The 21,378-nt window shown below is 46.8% G+C and overlaps 2 protein-coding genes across 5 annotated transcripts in view; one reads left to right on the top strand and one right to left on the bottom strand.

The window, feature by feature from the left end:
- The window catches only part of LOC114004439 (group 10 secretory phospholipase A2), a 20,935-nt gene extending 6,972 nt beyond the window's left edge, over window positions 1-13,963 (top strand). The window contains exons 2-4 of the mRNA XM_027771056.1: window positions 658-808; window positions 2,348-2,454; window positions 13,522-13,963. Coding sequence (XP_027626857.1) covers window positions 658-808; window positions 2,348-2,454; window positions 13,522-13,664 — 401 coding nt within the window. The 3' untranslated portion in view covers window positions 13,665-13,963. The remainder of the gene's footprint in view (window positions 1-657; window positions 809-2,347; window positions 2,455-13,521) is intronic.
- A 1,715-nt stretch (window positions 13,964-15,678) lies between these two features.
- The window catches only part of BFAR (bifunctional apoptosis regulator), a 27,869-nt gene continuing 22,169 nt past the window's right edge, over window positions 15,679-21,378 (bottom strand). For all 4 annotated transcript variants that reach the window (XM_014587075.2, XM_014587076.2, XM_006146550.3 and 1 more), the window contains 3 exons: window positions 19,745-19,918; window positions 18,182-18,384; window positions 15,679-16,692 (listed from right to left, as the gene is read on the bottom strand). In XM_014587075.2, the coding sequence (XP_014442561.1) occupies window positions 16,500-16,692; window positions 18,182-18,384; window positions 19,745-19,918 (570 nt within the window). In that variant the 3' untranslated portion in view covers window positions 15,679-16,499. The remainder of the gene's footprint in view (window positions 16,693-18,181; window positions 18,385-19,744; window positions 19,919-21,378) is intronic.

Below are 21,378 nucleotides of genomic sequence, written 5' to 3'. Positions count from 1 at the left end.
CCCGCCTGACAAGTGCCGAGGTTCCCGGCTCACTTAGGGGGCATGCCTGTGTGCCAGAGTGGCACCAGGAACCAGAGACATAGGCTCAGGCTGGGGCCTCCTTGTCAGGGAGGAAGCTGTGCCCAGGCAGTGAAAATAAGAAGGGATGGTCTGGAGGGGAGGGGTGAGTCACGAGGTAGGCGCAGGGATGGGGAGGTCCCCACCAAGGAGCCCATCTCTGATGTGCAGTGCCCAGCCCAGGCCAGCCGATGGACATTGTTGCACACCTTGCCGTCTGACTGCACCTGGACTTGACTTGGGCAGGGAGCTGGGAATCAGGGCATTTCAGCAAGATGGGGCGGTGCAAAGGCCCAGAGCTGTGGCCCCCCAGGCTGTGGTCTGTGGCTCGTTTTCCTGTCGTGGCTGCCTTGAGGGTACTGACAGCAGAGCCTCTGGTGTGCTGTGTGCTTCGTGTGCTTTGTTCCCTCCATCCTGTGTGCTGAGGTCGCCTTGTAGTTTCAGTTTCACAGGCGAGGACACCAAAGCATAGAGAGGTCAGTGATTCGTCCAAAGTCACAGAGCTAGGAAGCCGGTTGAAACTCAGGCCTGTCCCGCTAGTGCCCTCCCCTAAGGCCAGGGAAGCCCTACCTGCAGCCTCTGACTTGTACTCACCCCCAGCCTCCAGGAAGTCACATGTCCGCCGGCGCGGGGTCCTGGATCTGGCGAAGGTTGTGACTTGTGTTGGCCCCCGAAGCCCCTTCGCCTACATCAAGTATGGCTGCTTTTGTGGCCTGGGTGGCTATGGCCAGCCCCGGGATGACATCGACTGGTGAGTACATGGGCCCAGGCTAGATGGTCCCCATACCTGGGGTATTGAAGTCTGTGAGGAAATACCCAAAACTGGAGTTGGGGTTCAGCCCTGGAAGATCCTAGCGTGTGGTGCTCCCTTGCAGGCATAGGGCCTCCTGGGTGGCGCGGCCAGTTTGGCCAGATCTTGGTGCCAGCTGCCCCTACCCTGCTGAAAAGTACGTTGAGCAGCCAGACTTACCATCCACCAGGAACTGCTCTGAGAATCCCTTTGTAGCCTAAAAACAACCCCATTTCACAGAGGGGGACAAACAAGGCACAAGATTAAGTGACTCATCTGGGACCACACCGAGTGCGGGTGTGGGCGCCGGGGTTTGCAGCCAGTCTGGCTGATTCCATGCCCCGCTGTGTGGAAGTGCCTGCTCCATGCACACAGTGGGCTGGTCTCCTCCCGGGCCTTCCTCCCATTTACGTCACAGCCACACATGGAGACGGCATGGCGATGACCCCCACTTTACAGACGAGGCTCGCCCAGCTCCATACCGCTACAGCGCGGGATGTGCCAGACTCTTTCTAGCTCAGAGGCTGTGATTGTCATCGAGAGGCCTTCACTTGCCCCTGTGCCTTGTATGCTCCCCCACTTTGCTTGTCTGGTTCCTGCCCCTCCTGCAGATGCTGCTTGACCATCACCTCCTCCAAGAAGTCCTCCCTGAAGCTTTGTTGGGCCTGCTGCCTCCTCTAGGCTCCCAGAGGCCCCACTGCTCCCCCATATCCCAGCATTTCTCACCATGCATATGCCTGGTGACCTGCCTCTTCCCTCCGCTGTCCCCAACACCCCCAGACTGTGGGCTTCCTGAGGGCCGGGCTGGAGCTGGCTCAGCTGTCTGCTTGACATAGTGGGCTGCCAGGCATGTGGGAGAATACCCCTGAAGGAGGGAATGATGGCCAGGCATGGGGCATTTGGAGTGTTCAGTCGTAAAAAGGCCATAACAGGACTTAAGGCCCTATTAGGTGGCCAGGCTCTGGGGACATGGTAGAGGCCAGGACAGACATGGTCCTACCCCCACAGAGCTCTGCTTGACAACGAGGACAGAGAGAATGATAAATCTGCTCTAGGAAAGGACTCCTGGTTTTAGGCGAGGGTGTGACAGACAGTCCTAGCCCAAGGAGATAGGGAGAGACCAACATCCTGGCTTAGGGGCTAGTGCTCAGGCCAAGACCCAGAGGACAAAGATGGGCATGAAGTTGTCCCGGACAGATGCACAGCGTGGGCAAAGTGAGGAGGTGGGAGGATTGGGGCTCTGTCCAGGAACAGGAGGAGGCCAGTGCACTGGATCTCAGAGATTCAGAGTGAGGCTTGGGCCTGGCCCGGGGATAGAGAGGTGCAGGGCATGCTGGGGCCAGGGCCATTCTTTCCTAGGACATGAGTTCTCAGGGATGGAGCTTCGAACCAGAGGACGTGGTTCCATGGCGATCTTCATTCCCCCTAGCCCCAGCTAAGGAGGCTGACCTGGAGCTCACCCAACCTCACCGCCCTGGTTTGCCCATCTCCCACCCACAGGTGCTGCCATCGCCACGACTGCTGTTACACTCGGGCTGAGGAGGCTGGCTGCAGACCCAAGATAGACAGCTACGCCTGGCAGTGTGTCAATCAGACCATCCTGTGTGGTGAGTCCCCAGCTCTGCACGCGCCGTTTACCCCAGGGTCCCCAGGGCTGCCTGGCAGAGCCAGTGACTTCTGCACCCCTGTTGGCATAGCAGATCTTTGCTTCCCCTGCTCCTTGGGCTCTCTAATGCTGAGCACGAAGGAAGCAGCAGCCGCAGACAAACCCATATCGTTGGTGTCTGTATGAAAAAGAAAAAGATGGAAATGACACCAGGTATAAACAAGTCTAAATGTCCATCAGAGCGGGGCTGGTGAACGACCCACGGTGTGTTCTCACAGTAGAAGAGTCTGCAGCCTGGAGGAAGGACACAGTAGAGCTATAGAGGAGGAGACTTCAGAAAGTTCATGGAAAAATGGAATTAAAGTATGAGCTTATTTTGGTGAAAATTTTTTTGAAACCCATACATAGTTTGTTTATAAACTGAAGTCTCTTAATATTGACATGGAAAGATCAACATCTTGTGAAAACATAAGCTCCAAAATGCCTTTCCTAATATAACACCATTTGTGTTTAAAAACAGAAAAAACGAAAAGAGGGGCCAGACAGTGGCACAACGGGTAGGAAAAAGCTCTGTGAGGCAGTCTCATATGGGACGTTTCCAATTCAAGTCTGGATAAACTACTTTTGTTTATACATTATTAGGTTGTTTCTACCTTTGGCTATTGTTAAGAGTGCTGCTATGAACACTCACGAACAAGTGTTTATTTGACTACAGTACCTGTTTTCAATTATTTGGCATATATACATAGGAGTGAATTGCTGGGTGATGTAATTCTATTTTTTGCTTTTTGAGGAATTGTAAAATTGTTTTTCATATTAGATGTACCATTTTACATTCTCAGTGGCAATGTATGAGGAATCTAGTTTCTCCAGAACCTTGAAATACCGGTTATTTTGTAGTTATTTCTATTAGTGGATGTGAAGAGGTATCTGCTTATGGTTTTGGTTTGCGTTTCCCTAATGACTAACAATGTTTAGCATTTTTTTCATGTACCTTTGGCCATTTTTATATCTTATTTGGAGAAATGTCTAGTTAAGTCCTCTGCCTATTTTTAATTGGATTGTTTGCCTTTTTTATTGTTGAGTTATAAAAGTTCTTTGTATATTCTGGATACTGATCCTTCATTAGATCTATGATTTAAAAATATTTTTCTCCATTCTGTAGGTTGCTTTTCTTCTTGTTTTTCCTTTTTTCCCCCCCTTTTAATTGTCAAGAAGGCACAAGAGAAAGAGAGAGAGAAAGCGAGCACTCCCCAGTGGAGTGTGGTCACATCACATCATGGTCCTATCTCCTCCATTTTTCCACTCTTTTGGAACACATATGTGCATGCACTCAGTGTGTTTTTCAAGCTGCTGGGGCTGATTTGAGTTGCAGTTGGCCATGTAGGGTCTGTCTCCCTTAATGATCAGGCTATAGGTCTGGCCTTGTCTTCATTTGCTTGATGATGTCCTGGATGTCAAAAGTTCTAAATTCTGATGAAGGCCAAAATAGCAATTTTGTTTTTTTGTTGCCCTTGTCTTTGGTGTTCTAAGAATCCATTACTAAATCCAAGTTCATGAATTATCTTCAAGTTTTACTGTTTGCATTCTTATACAAGGAGTCTTCAGAAAGTTCATGGGAATGGAATTACGAGTTTCTTTTGGTACAGAATAAAATCTTGAAACTCCCACATAGTTTTTTCATAATATGGATTTTCTATGAACTCTTTGAAGAACCCTCATATTTAGGTCATTGATCCAGTTTGAGCTAGTTTTTGTGTCTGGTAGGTATTCAACTTCCTTCTTCATTCTGTTTGTAATCTAATTGTTCCATCACCACTTATTGAACAGACTATTCTTTCTGCTTTGAATAGTCTTGTTACCTTTGTTGAAAATCACTTGGCCCTAGAAAGATGACGATTCCATCACTTTGAGCAAATGAGTTGACCTCTCTGAGCCTCAGTTTTCTTATCTGAAATATGGGTGCTGTGGAGATGAGAAAATCTTCATAACATGATAAACAAATAGGGTTTTTCTTCTTTCTTTTCTCCTCTCTTCTCTCTCTCATCTTCATCTGGATTTCTCCCTGACCCCACTACCTCCTCTAAAGAGAATCTAGGATCTAGCTGATGCTTCACTAAAACCCCTTTTTCTGTGGACTTGGTCTGCTGTAAAGGTAAAGAGGCCCTTTCAGTGTTGGTAGGAGGATGTTTTTAAATAGGCATGGCTTCGTAGTCATATCTCCTTAGTATGAATTAGGAGTTGGCATTAAGAGCAAAGCTAAGCTGATCTGGAGACATGCTTTTCTCTTTTTTTTTTTAAGAAGTTTTTGCCTTAGTTTGTATGTGCTTGCCTAAGAGAGAGACAGAGATAGTGAGAGGGAAAGTGAGAAATCACTCCCCACGAGAGATGGCCATGCTTCAATCCCTTCTCCTCCAATCTCCTCCTGGGATTTTGGGCACGCATGCACATGTGCCCAGCATGATTTTTTTAAGCCACCAAATCTGGGACTCGAACCACAGTCGGTCATGTGGGAGTCCAGCAACATAACTGCCATGCCATCTGCTGGCCCCCATGACATTGATTTTTAGGATTGAAAGTTTCCCAAGCATCATTTCATCCAACCCACTCATTTAGAGTTGGGGAAACTGAGGCCCAGGGGAAAGAAATGACTTGTCCTTAAATTGACCCTTCTGGTGTGGACAGAGAGGAGGTGAAGTGGGGCTTGGATGAGAAATCTATCAAATACGTTTCCCTCCTCCCTTCAGCTTACATGTTTTGCTTGCTTCTACTCATGTGAAAATGATGTTTATAAAATATTTTTTGGTGTGTCTGCTGGTGGAGTCTGTGCCTGTTTATAGCACCGTCCTCCTCCCTGAACCAAATGAAAAGAACCAAAATATCTATTATGTATTTGTGGCTAAAAATATTCTCCTATTCTGTTTGGAGATATTCTGAACATAGTTGTCTGTTTAATTATAGGTTTGGCTCATTTTCCATTTATGGGCCTAACTTAAATATATTCAAAAGATTTAAAAGCTATAATAGTATTTACTGGCAAGCCATAATTTTCAGCTTAACCCTTGGGAGCTATTTTTCCTTTCCTTTTTTTTTTTTTTAATTTGTCAGAGAAGAGTTGCACTTGTCAAAAAGAGACAGAGACAGAGGGAGAGAGAGACAGGGAGAAAGCAACCCCTATGGGACATGGTCATAGCACAGTCCTTTCTCCTCCATTTCTCCCTCCTTTCAGGAGTTGGGCATGCATGCACATGTGTTTGGCATGTCTCTCAAGCTCCCAGGTCCAGAACTCAAATGTGCATTTGGTCATGTGGAATATGGCTGCTTTAACCATTAGGCCATGGGCCAGCCTGCTATTTTTGGCTTTTAAGTTTTTATACTTCTCAGAAACTGACACTGATGGGTTCTCAAGACCTTGGACATGTGGGTCAAGTCTTAGATTTGAAAGGATCTCTCTTGCAATGGACAGCAAAAGAGGCACAGGCATTGAGGCATTCAGCCCAGGCCTTGGGCTGGAATCCTGGTCCCTCTTCCTAGCTCCGTGACCTCAGGTGAGCTGCTGAATCCCTCTGAGCCTCACTTTCCTCATTTGTACAACAGAAATAGCAAAACATTGATTCTGCGTTGCTATGAGAATTGGTAATGGTGTATGGCTTTTCTATATTCTCTCGGAAAATAGAAAGGGTCTTCGAAAGTCCACGGAAAGTGTTTATTATGTAAAAACTATGCATGGATTTCAAATTTTTTTACACCAGAATAAACACATACTTTTATTCCACTTTTCCACACATTTTTTGAAATCCTCTTGTGTGCTTAAAACTCTATGCCAAGCTCCATGCTAGGTTTGTTTGTTTGTTTAAAGTTTCTTTCTTTCTTTCTTTCATCAATGAGAGAGGCAAAGGGAGAGAAAGACAGAAGGAGATGTGCCCCCAGTGGGTCCTGTTGCCTCAATGTACCTCTAGCCTTCAACCTGCCCTGAAACATGGGCAAGCAAGGGCCTGGTGTTCTCAGGGAAGGCTCCAGACTTGAACTAGGAACTTTCCAGTGTGGGATTACCTTGCAGAGCATTGTGTTTTACTGCTGCTCTACCATTTGGCCCCCATGCTAGGTTTCTAAGCAAGACAGAGCAGCATGGCCCCGTAATCTAAAAGGAAGTGCCAGGAAAGTCACGGGTGTGTCGAGTGCACTGTGCTGTGTTGGAAACAAAGCGACTGGAGTACTATACCTGCTACAGAGGGCTGAACGTGAACACGCAAAGCTGAGCCAATGGAGCGAGACACAAAGGTCACGAGCTGTATGACTCCGTTCATCTGAGGGGCCCAGAGGGGCAAGTCTGTGTAGGCCAGAGGTTACCAGGGACTCAGGAGCGGGGAATGGGCAATAACTGCTCATGGTGTATCTTTTGGATGATAAAAGTATGTTGGAACTAAATAGATGTACAGTATTGTGAATATAGTAAGTGCCACTGATTAGTAGTACACTCTGAAATGGTTAAAAGGTAGGGCTGGTCCTATAGCATAGCACATGCTGGCATGGGGAGCCAGATCTCACATGGCCTGCTGTAGTTAAAATTCTGGCCCTGGCAGCTTGAAAACACACCAGGCGCGTGTGTGTGTGTGTGTGTGTGTGTGTGTACATGTGTGCATGCCCTATATTCTGATGGGATGGAGAAATGGAAGAAAAATTATTGTGACGTGACCACATCCTACAGGGGTGTGTGTGCTTTTTCTCTGTTTAATTAACAAATGGTTTAAATGATAAATTTCATGTTATAGAAATATTGCCTCAATTTAAAAAAAAAAAGGCATGTGGGGTGCAGGGCTGTCTTTTACAGAGAGTGGTCAGGAGAGTGACGATGTCACTGATAAGGAGCCGCAGAGGCAGAGATCTGGGGAAGGAGAGGAGCCAGCCCTGTGAAGACGTGGTGAGAGCAGCCAGGGCACAGGCCCTGAGATAGCAAAGAGTTCCTGCCTGGGTGGTCTGAGGGCACGCGGGCGATGGTATCCTGGACCAGTCACCAGGGTGAGAGCGGTGGGCAAGAATGATAGAGCACATCGCCTATGACCTTGAGACTTTGCCTGAGTGAGATGGGAGCTAGGGAGGGTTTTGAGCATAGGAGGGACATGAGAGAGAGACAGGGAGAGACAGAGAGACAGAAAGCAAGAAATCATCCCCTGGGGGGATGGTCATGCTGCAATCCTTTCTCTTCCATGTTCCTCTGGGGATTTTGAGCATGCATGCGCATGCACCCAGCCTGAGTTTTTTTAAGCTGCCGAGTCTGGGACTCAAACAGTGGTCGACTACGTGGGAGTCCAGTGACGTAACCATTATGTCATCTTTATGCCATCTGCCCACCTGATCTAACCCAGCCATTCTGACTGCTGCATGGAACCTGTACCTGAGGGAGTGAGGGTTATGCAAGAGTTGCAGTGGTCCTAGGGGATGTGGCTTGAGCAGGTGCCAGCAGTGCTGTGATAGGAGTGATTTCTGGACTCATTTGGCTGGAAGATGGAATCGCAGCCTGTGGACTGATGAGAGTGTGAGAAGGGGAACTGCCTGGGGCGTTTGTCCTGTAGGCTGGAGCTGACCTCTCTCCTGTCCTTGTGTAGCTGGCCTCATAGCTGGCCTCCAGCTCTGTATACCTCCCTGGGGTGCTGGCCAGGAAGCTGCAGTGACTCCTTCCTCAGGAGGACACTCCACCCTGCACCATGTCACACTGTTCTGAGGTCTGTCATGCAACAGCCCATGGGAAGGGCTCACTCCTGCACTGGCTGCTTCTATTACCAGTTTTCACACTCAATTCTATCTGTCCCTCCTTCCATCCATCCAATCATTCATCCTTTTCTGATTCAAATCTAGTATGTGTTTGTCGTGAGAAATTCAAATGTTGCAAAAATGCTATTTTTAAAATTATTTATTTATTCATTTTCTAAGAATTCTCTTTTTTTTTGAGAGGTTTTTGCTATAGGGCGTGTTTGCTCACCAGAAAGAGAGTGACAGAGAGACAGAAAGCTAGAAACCACCACCCCCTCACCCCCCGGAGGGAGATGGCTAGGCCGCAATCCCTTCTCCTCCATTCTTCTCTCGGGATCTTGGGCATGCACGCACACGTGCCTGGAGTGAGTTTAAGCCACCGGGTCCGGGACTCGAACCGGAGTCGACTACATGGGAGTCCAGTAACATAGCCATTATGGCAACTGCTGATCCCAAGAATTATTTCTTTAATTTTATTTATTATTATTATTCTTTATTTTGACCGGAGAGAAACAGAGAGAGATAGAGAGTGAAAACACAAGCTGCCAGGGCTGGGACTCAAACTATGGTCAGCCATGTGGGAATCCACCATGCCATCTGCCAGCCCCAATTTATTTTTATTATTTTTTAATTTGCTATAGGGCATATGTGCCCACCATAGAGAGAAAGCGACAGACAGACAGCGAGAGGGAAAGTGGCAGAAATAGTTCATGTAGACACTTATGCTCCATGACCTGATCAGTAAGGGAGCTATATCTCACATGGCCTATCACAGTTTGAACCCCAGCCCTAGTGGCTGGAAAAAAGCACGCTGGGCCTGTACATGAATGCCCCAAATCCTGACAGGATGGGGCAATGGAGGAGAAGGATTGTGGCATGAAGACACTCCCATTGGGGGAGGCTTTCTCCCTCTCTCTCTCTTTCTCTCTGGTAAGGTATGTGCCCTCTGACAATTAAAAACAAAACAGGAGTTATGCTCTATCAACTAGAGTCAAGTTTGGCATCTCTTCCTCCAAATTTGTGTGTATGTGTGGAAACACACGCACACATATATACAGATCACACGACATGATTTTTTATATTGTTCCACTTAACACGGTGTCCTGATCCTCCTGCTTCCACCTCCCAGCTGGGACTACTGGTGCCCTGTCACACCCAGCTTTTTTTTTTTATTTTTCCCACTTGGCAGAGAGTGTGTATGCTCACCAGAAAGAGACAGAGAGACAGAGAAAGTGAAAGCATTCCCCAGGGGGGGTGGTCATGCTGCAATCCCTTCTCCTCCACTGCTCCCTCCTGTCCGGATTTTAGGCACACATGCACACGTGCCTCGTGTGTTTCCTAAGCCACCCTGTCGAGGACTTGAACCCCACAGTTGGTATGGTCATGTGGGATACAGCCACTTTAACCACCATGCCACCAACTGGCCCCACCTAGCTCTTTTCTAAACAGGCTCTTCCTATGTTGCTCAGGGCTGCCTCAACCTTCCCCACCACTCAGCCTTTTAGGCTGGACTAGAAATCAACCTAGGCCTCCCAGTAGTCCCAGGCTATGGGCCTAGCGTCTTAGCAGTCCTCGCCACCACAGCTCCATCCCTTTTTTTTGAGTGCATAACTAAAAATACTATAGCAGCATGTTTTGTATGTCTTATTTTTCCTTAAGTATAAGCAGTTTCTCTTGTCATTAAGATTCTGTTAAACAGGAACCAGCAGATAGCGTAATGGTTATGTTGCTGGACTCCTATGTAGTCTAACACAGTTTGAGTCCCGGACCCGGCAGCTTGAAACTCGCGCTGGGTGCGTGTGCATGTGTGCCCAAGATCCCAAGAGAGGAGAATGGAGAGGAAGGGACTGTTGTGGCCATTTCCCCTGGGGTGGGAGGTGATTTCTCGCTTTCTGTCTGTCTGTCTGTCTCTGTGTCTCTGGTGAGCACATGCACCCTATAGCAAAAATCTCTAAAAAGAAAAGATTTTGTTAAACAATCTTCTGCTCTAAACATGAATTTAAGGGTAGTGCACCCCTGAGTTGACATGACACTCCACTCCTTTTCTGCCATGAACTCGCCATGAAGCTCAGGGCATAGGAGAGGACTGTGTGAGGCTGAGCTGGCTTGGAACTCTCATCAGGATTTCTCTACTGTAAAATGGGGGTGCCAGTGACACTGCCCTGAGCAGACTGGATGGGATGGGCCCATGGAGCTTTTCTTTTTTTCTTTTCTTTTTTTGAGAGGTTTTTCACTATAGGGCGCGTGCGCTCACCAGACAGAGAGAGAGAGACATAGAGACAGAAAGTGAGAAATCCCCCCCAGGGGGGATGGTCACGCCGCAATCCCTTCTCCTCCATTCTCCTCTCGGGATCTTGGGCACGCACCCACACGCGCCCGGCGTGAGTTTTAAGCCACCGGGTCCGGGACACGAACCGCGGTCGACTACGTGGGAATCCAGCGACATAGCCATTACGCTAACTGCTGGTTCCCCTGGCCCATGGAGCTTTTGACCAGTGTCTGACTCTGCTCAATGAACGCTGGCTCCCATTCTGGCTTTTTTAATTGTTACCACTTAGTGGATTGTAACTGAGGCAGTTTGCAGGGTGTTTAAACAGAAGCTTTGGAGTGGGGGCATTTGTGTTTTGCCCTCCCAATAACATTTCTTAGAATATGGGGAGTTTAACAAACAAATTTAAGTAAGACTTTGCCTTTTCAATTCTCTGTTAGTTTTTCTCGTGAAGAAAGGAGGAAGTGTCCCTGGTATGACTGCTAGAGAGGCTCAACCTCTCTTAAGCTTGCTTTCTTTTCTTTTCTTTTCTTTTCTTTTCTTTTCTTTTCTTTTCTTTTCTTTTCTTTTCTTTTCTTTTCTTTTCTTTTCTTTCTTTATTTTTTAAACCAAGCTCCTCAATTTGGGGGCTCAGAGCCTTCTGGCAGGCATTGGCATCTACCTAGACTTTACTTACATTAAATAAATTATTTTATTTTATTTTAGTTATTATTATTATTTTTAAGTTGATGAGAGAGAAAGGAAGCCGCCAGGTCCAGGACTCGAAACTCCATGGACTCGACCATGTCAGAGTCCAGCACCCTAACCACCATGCCACCTGACAGCCCTTATTTACTTAATTTTTAAATTTTCACCAGAGACAAAGAGAGAGGGGGAGAGGATGAGGGAGAAGGAGAAAGTACCTCTTCCAATGAGGTATGGTCTGTCCTGTTGGGATTTGGGGCATGCAAACACTGGCATATTTTTTAAGCCACTGGACAGGGATTTGAACCATGGTCAACCATGTGGGATGCGGCTCCCTTAACCCTAGGCCATGGGCCCAGCCCCTAAAAAAAACTTTATTTTTAAAAAATTTTATTTATTTTATTCTTTGCTATAGGGTATGTGTGCTTACTAGGCAGAGAGACAGAAAGTGAGAAATCGCCCCTGGGGGTGATGGCCATGCTATAATCCCTTCTCTTTCATTCTACTCTAGGGATTTGGGGCATGCACACACATGGGCCTGGTGTGAGTTTGAAGCCTCCTGGTCTAAGTCTCAAATAATACTAGAACCTTATCTTCACGGGCTTGTGTCATTGATGTCATTTGCTTCTGCCTTTTTTTTTTTAAATTAGTTCCTTATATTTATGGATTAGATTTTGGTTTTCTACTTATGACATTGATAGAATTTATTTAGTATAATTCAACACAATTTATTATAATTAAATTATAATTTAATACATTTAACTAATAATCCATTTAATATTACAATAAAAAGGGAGAGGGGTTTAAAGCAGTAATCTTGAGGCTTCCACAGACCTGACCAAGTTTGGGAAACTCTACCTACAACAGTGTGGGGTATTGCTGCTTAACACCCCAACTTACTGCTCTGTCCCCCCCTGGTGCTCCCAACCTCTCCAGGTGTTGCCACTGGAGAAGAAGCTGATGAAATTTCCTTTTTTTAAAAAAAAAAATTATTTATTGTTGTTATTATTCTTTTTAATTTGACCAGAGAGAGAGGGGCAGAGAGAGAGAAAGAGGGAAAGCGAGAAAGCAAGCTTCCAGGTCTGAGACTGGACCCGCAGTCAGACATGTGGAAGTCCAGGGCCTTAACCGTTATGCTACCTGCTGGCCGCTGAATTTTCTGCCTCTCCAAGGAACTAGTGCATTTTTGAGAGGGCTTTTTAAGGATTAACTGTTAGCTTAAGGAGGTCAGCTTCCACTTCCAGAGCACTTGCTGTCTGCTCACATTTGATGGGCTTGGTCTCTTCCTACTCTCCCAGCAGTCCTTAGAGGTAGGTACTATTATCCCCATGTTGCTTCTAGGGAAACTGAGTCTGGGAAGAATGAAATGATCTGTTGAAAAGCATAGACCTGCCAAATCCGTGGCCCAGGCGGCTAACTTCAAAGGTCATGCTTCTTCACTATGCCTTTTCAGGGAATTTGGAAGAATTTAGTAGTGTCCCTTCACCCATTTATGTGAATAATTAAAAGCCCACACTGGGGCCAGCAGGTGGCATAGTAGTTAAGGCACTGGACTACCACATGGCAGACCACGGTTCTCATCCTGGACCCAGTGGCTTGAAACACACTGGGTGCATGTGCATGTGTGCCCAAAATCCTGAGAGGAGAATGGAGAAGGGATTGCAGCATGGCCATCTCCCCAGGTTGTGATTTCTCGCGGTCTGTCTATCCAGTGAGCACATGTGCCCTATAGCAACAATCTTGCAAAAAAAGGGAAAAAAAGCCCACACTAAAAAGCAGTGGGTGACATGATTTTGTGACATATCCATAGCCATCAAGGCATCCTATCTTCTAGGTTAGTAGCTATGACTTGAAGACTATGAAGTTTTTCCAAGCCAAATTAATGAATCTCTGGTAGTGGACTTGAACCCTGCAGTTGGTCATGGTCACGAGGGATCCAGTCACATTAATCTCCACACCCCTGCTGGCCCAAGAATACACTCATTTTCAGGGAGGAGTCAGGCTCAGAAAGGTTAGGCAAGGCCACAGAACTAGGAGGCAATGAGCAGGCATTCCAAACCCAGGCCCGACAGTTGCCAGCACCACCTTATCTAAATGGATCTCCAAATGAAATTGTGTAAGATCGGTGCAGAACAGAGGCCAAAAGGTTGCACAGAGTTTGGACTCTCCATCTGCAGCTTGTTTCCTTTTCCATAAAATGGGGCTGACATCACCCGCCGCGGAGTTGTGCTGAGGATGATGTGGTGAACTGTGAAGTGTCACACAAATACAATTTACGACCTGTCCCGCCTCCAGCTTTCCTGACTTGTGTTTATTCTCGAATCTGTAGGTCTGGACACTAACCTGCTTCCTTAATCCTTCCAGGACCAACAGGGAACACATGTGAAGAACTCCTGTGCAAATGTGACCAGGAGCTCGCCTACTGCTTTGCCCAAGCTAAGTACAACATAAAATTCCTCTTCTACTTGCAGTTCCTATGTGAGGAGAACTCGCCCAAGTGTGACTGACTTGCCTGCCTGGCGATGATCTTTTGCACAAGGAAATAAAGCTCCTTTGCATAAATGAACCATAGCATTCAGTTCTTGGGAGGAGAGAAGAGAAGCCAAGTGATAAAGCTGCAACCCTTGTGTTTGCTTTCTCTCCCCATTCCGGAACTTGGGGCTAGGATCTGTTAGATTTCCAGCTTGATTAGGGTCAAAAGTCCTGTGCTTGTTTGTTTAATAAAACCATGGCCACATTTATGACTGTGCTGGTTTGGTACCATTTTTGAAGTTCAGCCTTTATGAAAAAGTCAGCTTTGTCTTCTAACCTGCTCCTGATGGTTGGAAGTTAACTGTAAACAAATATTTACTATGTGCCAAAATGGATTAAAGGGTCTGAATATTTTCAAGAGACCCCTTTTTATTGTTGTTGTTTTAAAAGAATTATTTATTTTATTTTATTTATTCATTCATTCATTTTATTTATTTTTAAAACTTTGATCAGAAAGATCAAATTTCCCTCTTTTGGAAAGAGGGAAAGCAAGAGGGAAAGTGAGAAAACAAGCCACCAGGTCTGAGACTCGAAGTGTGGTTGGCCATGTGGGAATCCAGCGCCCTTATCCACCGCACCACTTGCCGGCCCCAAGAGGCCCCTTTTTTTTGGGAGAGGTTTTCGCTATAGGGCGCGTGCACTCACCAGACAGACAGAGACATAGAGACAGAAAGCGAGAAATCACCCTCTAGAGGGGATGGTCACGCCACAATCCCTTCTCCTCCATTCTCCTCTTGGGATCCTGGGCACGCACACACACGCGCCCGGCATGAGTTTTAAGCCACTGGGTTCGGGATGCGAACTGCAGTCGACTACGTGGGAGTCCAGCGACATAGCCATTATGCTAACTGCTGGTTCCCAAGAGATCTCTTTTTGAAAAAATTTTTACTTTGTCAGAGGGTACATGAACTCGTCAGAAACCCAGAGAGAGGGAGTGAGAATGCAAACTTCAATGGCACATGATCATGCTGTAATCCTTGCTTCTCCATTTCTCCATCCTGTTGGGATTTTAACACACACATACATGTACCTGGCATGTTTTTGAAGCTTCCTGGGTTGGGATTTGGACTGCACAGGGGGCTACGTGGGATCTGGCTTCCTTAAACACTAGGCCAGGAGGCTGGCCTGAGACCCTTTTATGCTATACCCAAGACTGCTGTGATTCATAAGAGGGCCGGAGGGAGTTGAGAGGCAGTTGGTGGGCCCTGTCCTGAGAGAACTTCTGCCAGTGATAAAGGAGTGGGTGCCAGCTTAGCCTGTCTGCTTCAGGCCAAGCCTCCTTTGCCCTCATTCCCTGAGCAGGTCTTAGGAGCAGAGGCGGATAGCATGGGAAGCTCCTGGTGTGGGTGGGGGCACTGGCCTGGCATCTGGCAACCCGCAGTCTGGCCCAAGCCCAGCTCTACCATTGAGCCAGCACCAGCTCAATGGCTTTTGCCAGCCAGCCTCCACCTCTTCATTCAGAAATGAGGGGAATATTAATGAGTCCCAGGTATGAGACCAGGAATGTATACACCACAGCACCCCAGCTCCAAGTGCCAGTAGTGTCCTGGGTGTAGATAGGCCAGGCAGCTCTGGGGCCTGTCAAGCCAGAGAGGGAACACAGGAGGAAGGTGACATTCTCTCCTTCACTTTAGCTCCCTTAGGCAACTCCTCGGCTCAATGCCCCCACAGCTGTGGGACTTCAGTGGTGACTGGTGGGTTATGTCAGGTGATGCATATTTTTCTCACAGTTTATAAACAATCAATTTTTCTTATAGAGATATTTTATCCATATAAAAATCTTTAATTTTATTTCAAGTAATTTCTTCAAACTTTTATATGCAGAGTTTGAGTAAAATCTTCACTCAAAGATACAAAGGGTTAATGGATGGTTCATGAAGTCACAAAAACCCACTTTGGATGCAAGCTTCTCTCTGCAAGGCCACCCTGCAGAGGTCACATTTCAAGGCCAGAGTTTATCTGCTTCCGAATGTACATGACAGCACATGGTATAGTTAAATTTGCTGTTTTATACACCAGAACAGGACAATAGAGATATACAATGTGAGGTCAGTTTATACAATGCTTGTTGGAATAAAAGGACCATCCTGGAATTTACCTTATAGCTTAACTTCTTAAAAACAAAAACAAATAAACAAATCCCAAATAACAGTTTAAGCAGGCTGGAGGCAGCTCAGCTGATGCGAAGACCCTCTGTGAATAGTCTTCTGTCCCACTCAGAGAAAGGGGTACAGACTTCCAATGATACGAAAGAGAGACAGTGCCTACAAGCCCAGCCATCATTCCAGTCTCAAACCGAATTCTTTCAGAGGTTTTACTCTGAAACCTAGCAACTCTTCAATCAGACCTGTCGATTGAACTTTGGGTTTTCCTGTGTATTTTTTTACATGTATCTGTCTGGGCCTATGATAAAACCTTATCTGTTTTCCTAAACTTGATTTATAACAAGCCTGGTCGCAGGTGCTGGGAGCCTCTGTCACTGAGTTCAGGGCAAGGGGACTGCGGACGTGGTAGCCACACTGCATCCTCATGGACTGAACTTTCCATCTGCCTGTGAGGAAGGCAGCGTGGTGGGAGGGGCTGCCTCTGTGTTGGCCAAGCAGTCCTCCCTGTGCTGGGATGTCAGTCCCTGCTGTCACGAGGTCATAGGTGGGGCAGAGAGGGCCCGGCTGGAGCCTTGGAGAGATAGCAGCACCTTGTTTTCCTAGGCGGAGAAGACACGATGCTGCTCCCTCCCTCTCCGTTGCTAAGCCTCCGAGCTCAGATGTCAGGGAGACTTGAAGAGTCTCACAGAGCAGAGGCGGTGCCCGTCACAGCACTTGGGTTTCTAGTCGCCGGACTTCCTTGACCACGAGATCGATGTTGATGATTGGGTTGAAATACAGGGCCCAGTAAAACAAGCAGTTGCAAACAAATTGAGGAATGAGGGGCCAGAACATGGCCACGAAAAGCCCCTGCGTTGAGACTTTCCAAAAATGGCTCCACATCCTCTGAGGCACAGTTCTGAAAAAAGAAGAGACACAGCTCAGAAGTAGAATCATGAGGGATCAGGTCCTGGGTCTTTCTCCGAAGCCGCGAGGACTGTGGCTGCCTGGGCTGCAAAGACCTGGTGCTTGAGACAGACCCTCGTCTGAACAACCATCCTCAGCTCCCATGAACAGCTAGCGTGAGGACCTTGGCACACTGCTGCCTGGTCCTCACACCAGGTGAGGCCTCCCTGTTATAGCCCCAGTCTCACTGGTTCCCTGCTGTGTCACAATCACACGTAGTTTTTAACACAGGTTCTCTGCTAGGCTGTAGGCCCTCAGGGTGCACTGTGTCTCCTTTGCCAAAAGATCTGCAGTGCCCTGGAGAGCCAGGGTATGGTAAGGGCACAAGTATGCACATTCTATGTATTAGGAAATGTTTGCTGAATCAGAACATAGTAAATGGAGAAGATTCTTATCAGACTCTTGGAACTATTTATAAAGCTGCTTCTCATCAGGCCCAGGACCCTCCTCGCCACAGGATATCAAGAGGAAGGGCCGCTGGTGTGACAGCAGCCACCTCCTCTGGAAACAACCTCTGAGCTTTCCTTTGGAGTTTCCCCCCCATATTCTTTACTGGGTAGTCTGCGTGTAGCTTAAGCCAGCCCCTGGTTGTGGGCGAGTTTAGGCCTTTAGCCTGGCCACTCCTGCACGGGGTGAGGGGTTTCAGAGGCATGTGACTCAGGTTGGACCAATCAGACCAAGGCATGTGTACCCTGAGACTTCTCCAAGTGCTACAGGAGAGAAGTGGTTTTATTACCTCCAGGGTTGCTAAGCTGTTCCACTGGAAGAGGCTCCGAAGCCTAGGGCAGCGGAGAGTGGCCCACGAAAGGAGCTGCCTGAGGCTGAACAGCACAGGGAAGAGCAGCCCTGAGAGGGAGAGGAAGTCCTGGGGGCAGTGCTTGGGTCTCTTCGTCCTGCCATGCTTATACTTTGCCCGGGCGTTTCCTTTTTAGTAAAGTCACTTCACGCTGGTTTCAGTCACTTGCAACCAAAACTCCTGGCTCAGAGATGGTCTAGTCCAATGCGTTCATTTTATACATTAATCCAGAGAAGTTCTCATTGGCCCGGGAGGTGGCAGAACTCATGCCCACCAACTCCCTGTCACGTTTCACCATGCTCTAGCATACTGCCATTTCTATTTCTGTAAGGACCCTTTCCTTTTACCTCTTACTCCTTGATCATTAAAATCCTCCACACACACACTCGGCCCCAGGAATTATATGGCATATTATTATGTAGAAATAAGATACTTCAGTAAACACTTTAACGAGAGCACCAAGAACGCCCCCTCCCAGAGTGCTTTTCCTAATCGCTGCTAGAGCAGGGTTTCCCAAACCAGAGACCGAAGGCAAAAGATTTCTTTCCTTCGCGGGTTTGAGAAACACTTCAAAGAGTACCTTTCACCCCTTTCCTAGTGCCTCTTGCTCCAACCATTTCCTGCATATCAATGGGGACACACTTACTTCAGTTCACTTCTTGACCAGATCCTCCAAAAGGAGAATAATTCCAGAACAGACAGTAACATGGCATTGACGATGAGAAACCGTGATGTCCAGTAATGGACCTCCAGCCAGTCCCAAGCAAATTCAGCAATCAGCTGGTATGGGAGGAAGGAGTATTTGACCAGGAATTCTCGCCACTGCTTCCACGTGGGCTCTCTCAGATCCTTGAGAAAGAATACACACAGATGCAAGAAATCAGGAGGACTGACTTTACACAAAACGTGATTTTCCTGGCGAGTTTTGTACTTATTAACACATATGCACATATCTAACAATCTAAAATGAAATTTCCATCCCTTAACTCTTCTTGTAATAGATATTCTTGAATTAGGTAAATGTTACCAAAAAAGGTTTATCTGATGCTTGTTATGTGACTGTAAAAGCCAGAAGTAAAAAGCTAAGAATGAGTTAAGAGGGGGTTGAAATTAAATTACTCATAGTGTTTTATTCTTCTATCACTGCCTAAGTAACTTGGATCATATTCTAAATTCAACACCTGACCTGTGGTGGAATGATGACAGGTCATGGGGAAATTAAATGAACACACATACCCACATGCACACCTTGAACAAAAGTGATTTTTGGTGTGGTAGTAGGGGGAACTTTTTAATTTCAATTTCAGCAGGTTAAAAAAGCTAGCCTGGGGGGCCAAAAAGCAGGCTCTAAACTGTCTTCCAGGATAAAGCCAGTTAGGCTGGCACTTAACAGTCATGTTTAAGATGTATGGTAATGATTTGGGCCCACACGTGGTGTAGTGGTTAAGGTGCTGGATTCCCACATGGCTGACTATGGTTCGAGTCCTGGACTGGGTAGCTTGAGAATCACACAGGGTGCATGTATGTGTGTACCCCATATCCCAAGAGCATATGGAGGAATATGGGTTGTGGCGTGGCCATCACCCCTGAGGGGTGATTTCTTACTTTCCTTTTCTCTGTCTCTGTGTCTTGGTGAGTGCACATGCCCTATGGCAAAAACCTAAAAAAAAAAAAAAAAAGTACATGAATGAATGATTTCTGACAATCTCTACATCCATGTGACTTATTGACGGAATCGATGAGAGAATTAGCAAAGGGTTGCTCTCAATTTCTCAACTAGACAGGGAGAAATCACCCTCGATGGATGAGGGTCCGCTAGAATTCTGAAGGAGGAATCCATGGGTTGAACTGAAGAAACATAAGCCCGCATCGGGTACCATGCCTGTGAAGGGCCCTGAGGTGGGTGGTGCTGGCTCCTCTCACTGAGCTGAATGGTGGCCAACTGCTCCGAGGCCAACCGGACAGACACTATGCTATTGTCTATTGCAAAAACGCTACTTTTTAAAAATTTAAAATAGCAAAGGTAATCCCTCTTGCTAGGCAATGCAGGAAATAACATAGACTTCTAGAAATTCTAAGATTTTCTTTTGTAGAGGCCTTTCAGTGCAAAATTCAAATGGAGGCTCCAGGACAGGCTATGGCCATGTCTCCAATTCCACACCACACCGAAGAATGGCGAACAATTCTTTCAAGGCACCTGTACACCTACCAGCAGCTTGGTGAGGATGTCTTCGCCAGAGCTGTCTTCTTGCAGAGGGCAGATGGTGTGGATGAAGGGTAAGAAGGTGTCTGTGTAGTCAAACAGGTACAGGTACAGCAGACCCAGCCTGGGGGAGCTCTTGAGGGCATAAAGCAAGAACAGGGACCTGCCTGGGTTCACAGCCTGCAGAGAAGACAAGGTGATCATAGGGCCAGCTCCCCACCCACCACCTTCTGGGCTCGTGGCCTTTGCCATCAGTTTTTTGCATGGTGTGTACAAACTGTACAGTGAACGGTAAGGAGAAGTCAAGTAATCCATCTGTTAGGTCACACAACACAACAGCCCTGTCCAATGCCGGGGGAGGGCTAAGAGGCATGCCTCTCAGCCAAGCTCCTGGGCCCTGATTGCAGAACAGAATGTTTTCGGAAAGCAGTTTTGTAAAATGTATCAAAGAGTCTTTAAAATATTTCATTTAGGGGCTGGCAGGTGGCCTGGTAGTTAAGGGTGCTGGACTCCCACATGGCCAACCATGGTTGGAGTCCTGGACCTGGTGGCTTAAAAATTATGCCAGGTGTGTGTGTATGCGCACCCAAGATCCAAAGGGGAAAACAGATGAGAGGGGACTGCGGCATAGCCATCCCCCATAGGGGTGATTTCTCACTTTCCCCTCACTGTCTTGCCTGCTCTCTGTGTCTCTCTCTGGTGAATGCACATGGCCTGTGGCAAAAACCTTAAAAAAAAAAAAAAAAAAAGATTTGACCTATCTGATACTTATTAGCTCAAATAAAGTGGGCACCTCACCAAAGACAGAAGGATGTGGTGTCATTAGTCCTTAGAGAAACGTGAACTGAAACCACAGTGGTTGACACTGAACGCTTTTGAGGGTGGGACAGGGCACACAAAAGGGTGGGAGGACGCTTGGGAGTGTTCACTTTCTTGGTTGTGGACATGGTTTCCTGGGTGTGCATGTATGTCAAAGCTGTCAAATTATACACTTTACATATGCGTATGCCATTTATACCTGAATTAATTCAGATAAAATGTGAATTCAACTTATCTATCTGATACTTCTAATGGCTTACCACTAATTTTTTTAAAAGTATGATGATTACTTTTATTATTATTTTTTATATTTGTCATAGGGTGTGTGCACTTGCTAGAAAGAGACAGAGATAGAGAAATTGAGAAATCACCCCTCAGGGGGATGGCCATGCCACAATCCCCTCTCCTCCACTCCCTTCTCAGGATTTTGGGGATACACGCATGCACACGCACCTGACGTGATTCTCAAGCTGCTGGGTTCCGGACTCATATAGTGGAGTCGGCCATGTGGGATCCAGCGCCTTAACCACCATACCACTTGCTGGCCTAATGATGATTACACTTATAAAAAGATTCTTTCACTTTAGAAATGTAAAGTGTTTAGGAATGAAATAATATTATGTTTGGTTATGCTTTAACACAATTTGGGCACTAGAGGTATAGGGAGTGGGTGAACAGGCACAGATGAAATAAGGGCCACAAGTTGACAATCGTTGAAGCTGGGTATGAGTACATTCTTCCCTCTACTTTTGTGTATGTCTGAAATTTTCTATCATGTAAGATTTTTGGGAAAAGATCCAGTTGGTGGAAAGACTGATTCC

Source organism: Tupaia chinensis, unplaced genomic scaffold, assembly GCF_000334495.1.
Source record: "Tupaia chinensis unplaced genomic scaffold, TupChi_1.0 Scaffold000182_1, whole genome shotgun sequence".
NCBI classification, from domain to species: domain Eukaryota; kingdom Metazoa; phylum Chordata; class Mammalia; order Scandentia; family Tupaiidae; genus Tupaia; species Tupaia belangeri.
Note: the sequence above shows the minus strand (reverse complement) of the source record. Positions and strands in the feature narration are given on the sequence as shown.